The 12,007-nt window shown below is 45.4% G+C and overlaps 1 protein-coding gene across 5 annotated transcripts in view; it reads right to left on the reverse strand.

Annotated features, from left to right (window-relative positions):
• LOC115164464 (smoothelin) overlaps positions 1 to 12,007 on the reverse strand; it is a 94,569-nt gene that overhangs the window by 31,064 nt on the left and 51,498 nt on the right. For all 5 annotated transcript variants that reach the window (XM_029716984.1, XM_029716985.1, XM_029716982.1 and 2 more), the window contains exons 7-9: positions 8,776 to 9,584; positions 7,746 to 7,791; positions 1,060 to 1,704 (exon numbers count right to left, since the gene is read on the reverse strand). In XM_029716984.1, coding sequence (XP_029572844.1) covers positions 1,060 to 1,704; positions 7,746 to 7,791; positions 8,776 to 9,584 — 1,500 coding nt within the window. The remainder of the gene's footprint in view (positions 1 to 1,059; positions 1,705 to 7,745; positions 7,792 to 8,775; positions 9,585 to 12,007) is intronic.

Raw genomic sequence — 12,007 nt, forward strand, 5'->3', positions numbered from 1 at the left:
CCAATTCTCGGCTCAGTTATTTCATTCAGGGTAAGTGGAATTAGCCGCGAGTTAGCCTGCCCCCGGAGCAGGTTAGTTCTGAAGGATTTCTTGCCATAGAAATTTACCTGGCTAAAAGGTGAGCCACTTTCATATGACTGGTTATCCCAAGTTGAACTGAGAGTTGACTAACGTTACCTTGCCAACTCCTCAAAACCTGCTTCGTAGGAAACCCCTCAGGAGTAGGATAAACGTTTAGCGATAACACCTGTTTTCAACGTTTGTATTGACAACGTGTGCCCGAGTACTAGAGTACAGTGTGAGTGTTTATATGGCATTTACAGAGTGGTATACAGACAATAGTCTGTTGTGGAAGTCGCCAACTCTGCAGGAATGCAGCAGAAAAACCACAGTGTATTGTGCTGTTAGACCATACAGTTTACTCAATAATTGCCCATTGTTGTGTGTCCTTGATCCCATACCACCCTCCATCCCCCCTCCACCTCCACACAGCGTGCCTGCTCATCATAGAGACAATGCTACTCATGTCCACAGCAGAACCCTGCTCCCACACACACACACACACACACACTCCCTGGCCCTAACCCTGGCCCTGGTCTGTCCCCAGCCTGGGGTTCAGCCCTTCTGACTTACCCATACAAATGCATTCTATTTGTATGGACTGACCCCTGTCCCTGATCTCAAGGCTGATATTAGCATGCAGAGGTGGAGCTGGGACAGAACAGGAAACATCCAGTATCTACACAATCTGTCTCCACAAACAGACACAGTTCCTAGGATCTGCTGCAGTACACTGGGCTGAAGGGAGGAAAAATGGCTCCACTGCTAATGTTCGCTGATCTATTCTAAGATTTAAAAGGGAGAAAAATATTTAAAGGCAAGTCTATGACTGATGTAGGCTCAAGGCACTCAGTCTGCCTGGTACCACTGATAACACATCATTTCAAAAATCAACTTCTGTTTTTGGATTTAACACAAATCTATCAAAAGCTATGGTCTGTACATATAAAGAATCTGAAACCAGAAATCTATCTAGCATCCATTAGGCAGTGCTCCTACCTGCTCTCTGTCCAATGGAGTTGGTGGTGATGCGTGGGGCCATGGGGGTCATGGAGGCCAGGTTGCCTCTCGAGGAAGAGGAGGAGGAGGAGGAGGTGGTGATGGTGCGTCCATCTTTGATCTCGATAGTTAGGAAGGTCTTCATGTCGGGGTCTGCCTCTCCCTGGCTCCCTGGGGTCTTGTCTTCCTTTGAGATGCCCGAGGAGTGCTGCAGCTTTTCAGCCGGCTGCTTCGCCCCGCCTACAGTGCTCATGGATTGAGCAGCGGTTTGCAGATCTTTGGTGGCCACGCCCCCTGGCTGAATTGTGCCCTGGCATTGGACAAGGTTCTCTGAGGAGGAGGAAGATGAAGAGTACGATGTAGAACCTACATGGGGTCTCCCGTGCCTGTCTGTAAGGGATCTGATGGATACTGCTGTGGTCATTGCTGTTTGGTTGGCTGGCCCTGCTGCTTGTCCCTCACTCAGCTCGGTGGCTCTGCCTAAGACTCGGGCACTGGGGGCTGTCCCATTCCTTAGAGACTGAGAGCCCCTCTTCAGAAACGGGACACTCGGGCTTGGGCTGGGCTCTGTGAACTTACGCATACGGTCCCGCACAGAGTTAGCCCGGCCAAACGAGGCCAAGACAACCGGCTCCTTTTCAGGCACTGCAAAACACAGACAACACATTAGTGGAAATGATTTACACACAGTAGCAAAGAACAGAAGAACACAGACACAGTCAAGTAATACAAACTCAGTAGTTAATTACCCAGCTCCCCGGGACAGCTGACACACAAAGACAGGAAACATTTCAAAGTCTTCAGCAGGGCAATATGACTAAAATCCCCAAAACTCAAAGCAGCACACTCACTGCCTTTGTCTCCTCATCCTAAAGCTCTCTGCAAATCCCTTGATTTTATTTCCCTTCTCTCACACTCCCCCTCTCTCTCTCTTCCTTTTTCCAGCCCCCCTCCTTTTCTTCACTCGCCTCCCTCATTCTCCCTCTTTTTCAGTGCGTCAGCTTTGGCCATAAGCTGACAGATGTCTAGGTTTCCTGAGTGTTTCTGGATTCCTGTTCCTTTATGTACAGTAAAATGATGGTCTGCTTTCATCACATATAGGGAAAAGCTCCACACTCATTTAGGGAAGCAGTTCCCTCCCGCTTAATAATCTCGATTTAGTGTGCTTGAGAATCACAAGCTTTTAGGAGCCTGGGGCCACAGAGAGGAGATTATAAAGAAGCGCTAGGGAGCGAAAGACAACATCTCCCTTATGGAGGCAAAACGATTGAGGACACAGACCAGTGTTTACACGGGATAGAGAGTTAGAAGACAAACGTGCACACACACACAGACAATCCTGTGCACTCGTATCTTCCATATCCTATCTCTATCCAGTCCTCTAGTGGTGCACCCTCACCCTCCCCTCTTTGAAAGGCCCTATACGGCCATGCTGGCCCTGGAAGTCTCCTTCGAATGGAAGCCATTCAACTGGTAGGACTTAGGGAGCAGGGCGTCTTGATATTAGAGGAACAGCTATAACTCAGCAGCACTAAGGGCTTCCAGCTCATAGGTCCTCTGGTGTGATGTTATCAACACTGCCGGTGGAGTTTAACAGTAAAGCACAAGTAATGAAGCACACATCCTGGCGGGCTCCCACTTTAAATGTCAGGTTATTACATCTATAGTGCCTTCAGAAAGTATTTCATACCCCTTGACTTAATCCAAATGTTGTTTTGTTACAAACTGAATTCAAAATGGATTAAATAGATTTTCTTTCTCACCCATCTACAAACAATACCCCATACTGACAAAATCAGGGCTGAGTATGTAAATATCTTCACATTTGTTTCCTAACTCCCACATGATCAGACTGAGCATTCCAATGGCCAAAAGAGGCTCAGGGAAATAAATGATAAAAAAATATATATTGAAGTTATTTTCATGAAATAAACACACAGAGTGATTTATTAGTGATGATTTAAAACTACAATTAAAAAGACTGCATGGAGTTTTAAGGGCCACAAAATTAGCAGCGACGACTGGAATGTAAACTCTGTGGATTTAGAAACTAGAAGTGCTCCTGAGTAGAATGGACACAACATTTCACTGTGACACAATGTACAGAACATTTTGTATTGTCCAAATGATAGAACACACACAAAAAACATTGTTGACCATTTAGGCTTGAGAAAATAAACAACTAAATCACATATCTCAGAAACATTTTAAAGACGCACTATGCAGAAATTGCTCTGCCATTTCCTTCTGGCTAAAATTCTAATAGTTCGCTTAATTTCAGTTTATGTGGCAAAACAAGCAAGTACAGTGTAGAGAATCATTGTACCATCTAAACCACTGAAATATATTTTCTATAACCAAAAATATTTTATTTGATTGAAGCTGGTGTCCAAAACCAAAATAGAAAGGTAAAAACAAAATGTAAGAACGGTAAGTATAAAAATAGCGCACATAAAACAGATCTACCGCTTAGATGAGAATGACATATATATAACACACATTTATATGTGAATTTGGTCAGGTACTGATAAAAAATAAACACCACATGCAACAATTTCAAAGATTTTACTGTGTTACAGTTAATATAAGGAAATCAGTCAATGTAAATAAATTCATTAGGCCCTACTCTATGGATTTCACATGACTGGGCAGAGGTGCAGCCATGGGTGGGACTTTAAATAATTATTTGTATGATAACTAGTATAAAATATATTGATAATTGTGCACATTGTCCACCATTTTCACCCTAACTATTCATTTACAAAGTATACAAGACAAAAAATCCATGATCTTGCAGTGCCTTCAGAAAGTATTCATACCCCTTGAAAAATAAAAATCACACATCTACACACAATACCCCACAATGACAAAGTGAAAACATGTTTTTAGAAATTGTTGCAAATTTATTTAAAATGAAATCCAGAAATATAACATTTACATTAGTACTCACACCCCTGAGTCAATACTTTGTAGAATAACCTTTGGCGTCGATTACAGCTTTGAGTCGTCTTGAGTATGTTTGTATCAGCTTTGCACGTCTGGATTTGGGGATTTTCTCCCATTCTTCCTTGCAGATTTCCTCAAGCTCTGTTAAATTAGATGGGGAGCGGCAGTGAACAGCAATCTTCAAGTCTCTCCACAGATTTTCAATGGGATTCAAGTCTGGGCTTTGGCTGGGCAACTCAAGGTCTTTCACATTCTTGTTCTGAAGCCATTCCAGCGTTGCTATGGCTGTATGCTTGGGGTCATTGTCCTGTTGAAACATACATCTTTGCCACAGTCTATGGTTGTTTGCACGCTGAAGCAGGTTCTCATCAATTCATTGTTCCCTCTCTCCTTACCAGTCTCCCAGTCCCTACCGCTGAAAAGCATCACCATACATGATGCTGCCACCACCACGCTTCACGGTAGGGATGGTGTTAGACAGGTGATAAGCTGTGCCTGGTTTTCTCCAGACATAGCACTTTGCATTCAGGCCCAAGAATAATATTTCTCATCAGACCACATAATCTTTTGCCTTATGCTTTCAAAGTTTTTCACGTGCCTTTTTGCAAACTCGTGCATTTTACTCAAGAGTGGCTTCCATCTGGCCACTCTCCCATAAAGCTCAGATTGGTGAAGTTCTGTAAAGCAGGGTTTCCCAAACTCGGTCCTGGCCCCCCCCGCGGGTGCACGTTTTGGTTTTTGCTTTAGCAGTACACAGCGGATTTATAACCAAGTCATCATCAAGCTGTGATTATTTGAATCAACTGTGTAATGCTAGGGCAAAAACGTGCACCGAGCAGGAGCCCCAGGATCCAGTTTGGGAAACACTGCTGTTGAGACTGTTGTCCTTCCTGCAGGTTTTCCCATCTCAGCCAAGAAACTCTGTAGTTCTGTCAGAGTGGTTGTAGCGGCTTTATGTCTCTAAATAACCAATTAACCTACACTACATGGACAAAAGTATGCGGACACCAGGTCGTCGAACATCATGGGAATTAAAATGAAGTTGGTCCGCCCTTTGCTGGTGTAACTGCCTCCACTCTTCTGGGAAGGCTTTCCACTAGATGTTGGAACATTGCTGCGGGGACTTGCTTTCATTGAGCCACAAGAGCATTTGTGAGGTCGGGCACTGATGTTGGGAAATTAGGTCCGGCTCGCAGTCGGCGTTCCAATTCATCCATCCCAAAGGTGTTCGATGGGGTTGAGGTCTGGGCTCAGGGCAGGCCAGTTAAGTTTTTCCATACCGATCTCAACAAACCATTTCTGTATGGACCTAGACTTGTGCACAGGGGCATTGCCATGTTGAAACAGGAAAGGGCCTTCCCAAAACTGTTGCCACGAAGTTGGAAGCACAGAATCGTCTAGAATGCCATTGTATGCTGTAGCCTTAAGATTTAGCCCGATCAATCAAAAACAACCCCAGACCATTATTCCTCCTCCACCAAACTTTACAGTTGGCACTATGCATTCGGGCAGGTAGCATTCTTCTGGCAACCGCCAAACCCAGATTCGTCCATCGGACTGCCAGATGGTGAACCGTGATTCATCACTCCAGAGAATGCATTTCCACTGCTCCTGAGTCCAATGGTTGGGCAGGCGTTACACCACTCTAGCCGACGATTGGCATTGCGCATGGTGATCTTAAGATTGTGTCCGCCATGGAAACCCATTTCATGAAGCTCCAGATGAGCAGTTTGGAACACGGTAGTGAGTGTTGCAACCTAGGACAAAACAACGTATGCGCTACGCGCTTCAGCACTTAGCAGTCCAATTCTGCAAGCTGTGTGGCCTACCACTTCGCGGCTGAGCCGCTGTTGCTCCTAGAAGTTTCCACTGCACAATAACAGAACTTACAGTTGACAAGGGTAGCTCTAGCAGGGTAGTAATTTGATGAATTGACTTGTTGGAAAGGTGGCATCCTATGAAGGTATATATCCTCCAAACACCAGCTTTGAGGGCATTATCACTTTTATACAACGGGTTACCAACATATTAAAATAATGATTTACATATGGACGAGACCCAGCCGTTAATTCTAAATGTTCTATTGGCATACTGGCTGGCAACGTTCTTATCCCTCGCTAGCTAGCCAACTACGGCTAATTTACACTCACGTCAAACAGTGCAGCCAGAATAACAACAAAGTAGCTACATTTGCATAATCTGTTTTCTAGTGACATTTATTTGGATAGATCCATAACAATGAGATAATGAGGCGTGATTTCACCTGGCATAGAAAATGGGCTGTCTCGTTGGGACACGGTTGTTAAAAGGAGCCACCAAACAAAACAGCTAACAAAATCACTTCAAACTGATGCTATAAAAGACTGCAAACCGGCTGCACTTTGTATCATTTTACCTGTTTACTATTGATATTTCTTTGTATATATCCATAAAAATGTGTCCGATTCATGATTTCGACTGGCTGAGAAAAGCTGCCCCTGCCTGTCTGTCTCACCCCAACTCTCGACATGTTTATTACTACTGTGCGAAACCTGGAGATCTAATTCGAATATTGAAACAATGTTGCAAATGTCGGAGGGACAGACAGCAAGGTTTATACAAATCTCCGCTGTTGAAAACTAAATGTTAGCCTAAAAAAAAAGTGAGATAATGTCTGGATGGTTTTTATGGTGGAGATCAAATGTATAAATTGTCTGTCTGGGCTGATAAGACAATGTATTGCGCAGTCAGATGGAACAGAGTAAATAAGCATTTTAAACATTATAGATTTATCCAGTGGTAAATTGTGGAATAGACACTGGCTGGAATGCGGTTTAAACCATTCCGCATTTAGGATTCGACCCACCCGTTGTATAATAAACTAATATTTGCATAACCAAAGAAATATATGGTCCCGTGTGGCTCAGTTGGTAGAGCATGGTGTTTGCAACGCCAGGGTTGTGGGTTCGATTCACACGGGGGACCAGTACAGAGAAAAGAATGAATGAAATGTATGCATTCACTACTGTAAGTCGCTCTGGATAAGAGCGTCTGCTAAATGACTAAAATGTAAAATATAGAAACTGACTACAACAGAAGTAATTGGGTTCTTGGTCACCTCCCTGACAAAGGTCATTGTTTCTCAGTTTGGTCGGACAGCCAGCTCTAGGCATAGTCTAGTAGCTCCATATTTTTTCAATTTCCCAATGATGGAGACCACTGTGCTCTTGGAAACTGTCAACACTCTAGAAATTGATTTATACCCTTCCCCAGATATATGCCTCATCACAATAATATCTTGGAGATCTACAGACAGTTATTTGGACTTCATGGTATAGTTTCTGCTCTGACATGCACTGTCAACAGGGGGACGTTATATAGACAGGTGTGTTTCTTTCTAAATCATGTCCAAACAAGTGAATTGGCCACAGGTGGACTCTGGTTGTAGTGACATCTCAAGGATGATCAAAGGAAATTGGATGCAGCTCAATTTGGAGTGTCATAGCAAAGGGGTGTGAATAGGTACAGTATGTAAATTAGATATTTCTGTATTTCATTTTCAATAAGCAAATATTTCTAAAAACATGTTTTCACTTTGGCATGATGGGGTATTGTGTGTAAATGGGTGACAACAATACATTTGATCCATTTTGAATTCAGGTTGCAACAACAAAGTGTCAATTAAGTCAAGGGGTAGGAACACTTTCTAAAGGCACTGTACACACATAGATTCGTTTTTTTTTATCTGTAAACATGCTCACCTGCATCGCTTGCTTTGCTGAGAGTAGTGAATAAAGTATCTCTGACCTGAAAATGAGAGAGAGAGAAAGAGTTTAGATGAAAATAAAACACAGTAAAGCATCACAATAGTGCAGATCCATGGGATGGCAAGGCACTGCGGGCAGGGAGGATCAGACTTGTCATGGTGCAACCACGTGAACACACATACAGGTGACCAGGGTAGTGTTTGCATTATGTAACAGTGTTTAGAGTGAGGGAGACAAGTTTGTGTCTCTGTTCTTTTTTGGGCTGATCAAGGGGCCATGGGGCCATGATGTGCCTGAACTTCCACAGCGTAATGTAAACATACAGAACACAAGCATATTATATTGCAGGGCTCTATAAAAGAGCCTGTAGCCTGCGTTGGGTAAACACTCCCGATAAGGGTGACGATGTGGTGTCATGGTGACCCAAGTCCCTGATGAGGGCTTTGAGCAAACAATAGAGAGACTCAGAATGCTGCAGCATTCTCCTGCCTGTGTGTTTGGCTGTTTCTAGCCAGCCCCAGCGGCTCTCCCTCTGACAGCAGGTGAGGGAGACAGAGATCTGAGGGGAACCAGAACCAGTTGAGCACAACAAAGGACTTGGGCCCGGCTCTGAGGTGCTGAGTTTATTTGTGCAGCAAATTTACCATAGCTTAACAAAGCTATTAAAGACATACAGAGAAAGATGAGATGTTTATAGTTGCCGACGTGATGAAGGTACTGAGAACTGGTGTTTCAAAATAGAGGGAGGGATGGAAGGAAAGGGAAGGGAAACGGGATACCTAGTCAGTCGCACAACTGAATGCATTCAACTGAAATGTGTCATCCACATTTAACCCAACCCCTCTGAATCAGAGAGGTGTAGGAGAGGGACACTAGCAGAGTGAGCGAACATTGTAGCCTCATCATCATTGCTCAACATCCCCCTCTAGTGGTGTACATATACCTACATATTCTCCTGTTCTACCTAGAGACACAGCAGATCATACCAGCCAGCATCACCCTGGAAGATTAAACAAGAGTGTACCTTCTGTTCCTGGATGTCTCCTCTTCCCTTGGAACTGCCATTGAGCAGGGTACTGTGGGAGCCTGAGGCTTTTCTGTATAGGACGGCCCCATCAGGCTGATCACAGTTGGTAGTGGAGCAGTCTTGGCGGGGTTGGGCTGAATGGTGGTTGGTGCTCTCAGCCTCTGAATCTGTGCTGGAGGAGGAGCTACTCATGGTCACCTCTGGCTCTTCCACACGGCCACGCTCAACAGAAGACACACCCACACTTAGGTCAGACGTCCCAGAGTCCAGTCGTTTCCGTGACAGCAGCCCTGCGCTGTCAGAGGTCTCAGAGCCTAGAGGGGCGGGCGGTCCTGTGCTGGAGTCTGACGTGCCAGAGTCTAGTCTCGGTCTGAAGCGGGACTTGGAGGCCCCAGAGTCCAGTCTGCCTCTGTGGTCTGAACACTGGCTTCTGTCTGACGCTCCTGAGTCCATCCTGGTCCTGAAGGCTGAGCCCAGACCCAGGCTCTTTTCTGATGCTCCTGAGTCCACCCTGGTCCTGAAGGCTGAGCCCAGACCCAGGCTCTTTTCTGACGCTCCTGAGTCCACCCTGGTTCTGAAGGCTGGGCCCAGACCCAGGCTCTTCTCTGAGGCTCCTGAGTCGATACGGGGCCTGGAGGCCAGGGTATGGTCCGAGGATGTCGAGTCAGAGCATTGGCGGTGGGACAGGACCACGTCCAGCTCTGATGTTGTCACAGGGTCCCAGATCTTTGGGTGGTTCAGCAGAGGGCCGGAGACCTCTTTCCTCACCAGGGGGTCCAGAACCAGAACCATGCCTGAGTTGGAGCCTATGGAACACAACCACCACAATACAGTGAGTGGACACAGTGGAACATACCCATGATTACATCTAGTTGGAGTGCAAGATGGCGAAGACAGAGATGGTCACCTCACTTCAGGTCCTTAGGAAACTATGCAGTAATATGTTTTTTTATGTATTATTTCTGACATTGTTAGCCCAGAAAATCTCAAGTGTTATTACATACAGCCGGGAAGAACTATTGGATATAAAAGCGATGTCAATTTACCAACATTATGACCAGGAATACGACTTTCCCAAAGTGGGTCCTTTGTTCGGACCTCCACCCTGGACATGGGATCTAATCCCAGAGGCCGACCCCAAACAACGTCGTCGCCGCAGGAGAGGCAGACGGAGCAGCCTAATGGTCAGACTTAGAAGGCGAGCACACCATACACCGCTTCCAAGCATATTATTCGCCAATGTCCAATCTCTAGAAAACAAGGTGGACGAAAATATGGCACAATTTGCCTTCCAGAGAGACATCAGAGATTGTAACATTCTCTGTTTCACGGAAACATGGCTCACTCGGGACATGTTGTCAGAGTCGGTACAGCGACCAGGCTTCTTCATGCATCGCGCGGACAGAAACAAACATCTCTCTGGTAAGAAGGGCGGGGGTGTATGCCTTATGATTAACAACTCATGGTGTAATCATAACAACATACAGGAACTCAAGTCCTTTTGTTCACCTGACCTTAGAATTCCTTACAATCAAATGCCGTCCACATTATCTCCCAAGAGAATTCTCTTCGACTATAGTCACAGCCGTGCATACCCCCCCCCCCCCCCCCAAGCAGATACCGCGACGGCCCTGAAAGAATTTGACTCTATGTAAACTGGAAACCGTATATCTGGAGGCTGCATTTATTGTAGCTGAGGGTTTTAACAAAGCTAATCTGAGAACAAGGCTTCCTAAATTCTATCAGCATATCGAATGTGATGCATATAAAGCCCTCCCCCGCCCTCCCTTTGGCAAATCTGACCATGACTCCATTTTGTTGCACCCATCCTATAGGCAGAAACTAAAACAGGAGACACCCGTGCTCGGGTCTATCCAATGCTGGTCTGACCAATTGGATTCCATGCTTCAAGATTGCTTCGATCACGTACACTGGGATATGTTCCGGGTAGCCTCAGACAATAACATTGACGTATATGCTGACTCGGTGAGCGAGTTTATTAGCAAGTGCATCAGAGATGTTGTTCCCACTGTGACTATTAAAACCTTCCCTAACCAGAAACCGTGTATTGATGGCAGCATTCACACAAAACTGAAAGCGCGAACCACCACTTTTAATCATGGCAAGGTGACTGGAAACATGACCGAATACAAACAGTGTAGTTATTCCCTCCGCAAGGCAATCAAACAAGCAAAGCATCACTATAGAGACAAAGTAGAGTCGCAATTCAACGGCTCAAACACGAGACGTATGTGGCAGGGTCTACAGTCAATCACAGATTACAAAAAAAAACCCAGCTCCGTCGCAAAGATCAACATCTTGCTCCCAGACAAATTAAACAACTTCTTTGCTCGCTTTGAGGACAATACAGTGCCACTGACACAGCCCGCTACCAAAGCCGGTGGGCCCTCCTTCTTTGTGGCCAACGTGAGTAAAACATTTAAACGTCTTAACCCTCGCAAGGCTGCCGGCCCAGACGGCATCCCTAGCCCCGTTATCAGAGCTTCCACAGACCAGCTGGCTGGTGTGTTTACGGACATATTCAATCAATCCCTAGCCCAGTCTGTTGTCCCCACATGCTTCAAGATGGCCACCATTGTTCCTGTTCCCAAGAAAGCTAAGGTAACTGAACTAAATGACTATCGCCACGTAGCACTCACTTCTGTCATCATGAAGTGCTTTGAGAGACTAGTCAAGGATCATATCACCTCCACCCTACCTGACACCCTAGACCCACTCCAATTTGCTTACCGCCCCAATAGGTCCACAGACAACGCAATCGCCATCACACTGCCCTATCCCATCTGGACAAGAGGAATACTTATGTAAGAATGCTGTTCATTGACTACAGCTCAGCATTCAACACCATTGTACCCTCCAAACTCGTCATTAAGCTCAAGACCCTGGGTCTCGACCCCGCCCTGTGCAACTGGGTCCTGGACTTTCTGACGGCCACCCCCAGATGGTGAAGGTAGGAAACAACATCTCCACCCCACTGATCCTCAACACTGGGGCCACACAAGGGTTCATTCTCAGCCCTCTCCTATACTGCACTGTTGGAACTAGAAGCACAAGCATTTCGCTACAGTCGCATTAACATCTGCTAACCATGTGTATGTGACCAATAAAATTTGATTTGATTATAGTGCAGAGCAACACTATGGAAATACAACTCTGCTCTGTACAATTCTGTTCTTGCATTTTTTTTGTTTCTCTGACCGAACATAAA

The sequence above is a fragment of the Salmo trutta genome, chromosome 27 (assembly GCF_901001165.1).
Source record: "Salmo trutta chromosome 27, fSalTru1.1, whole genome shotgun sequence".
Classification (NCBI taxonomy): Eukaryota; Metazoa; Chordata; class Actinopteri; order Salmoniformes; family Salmonidae; genus Salmo; species Salmo trutta.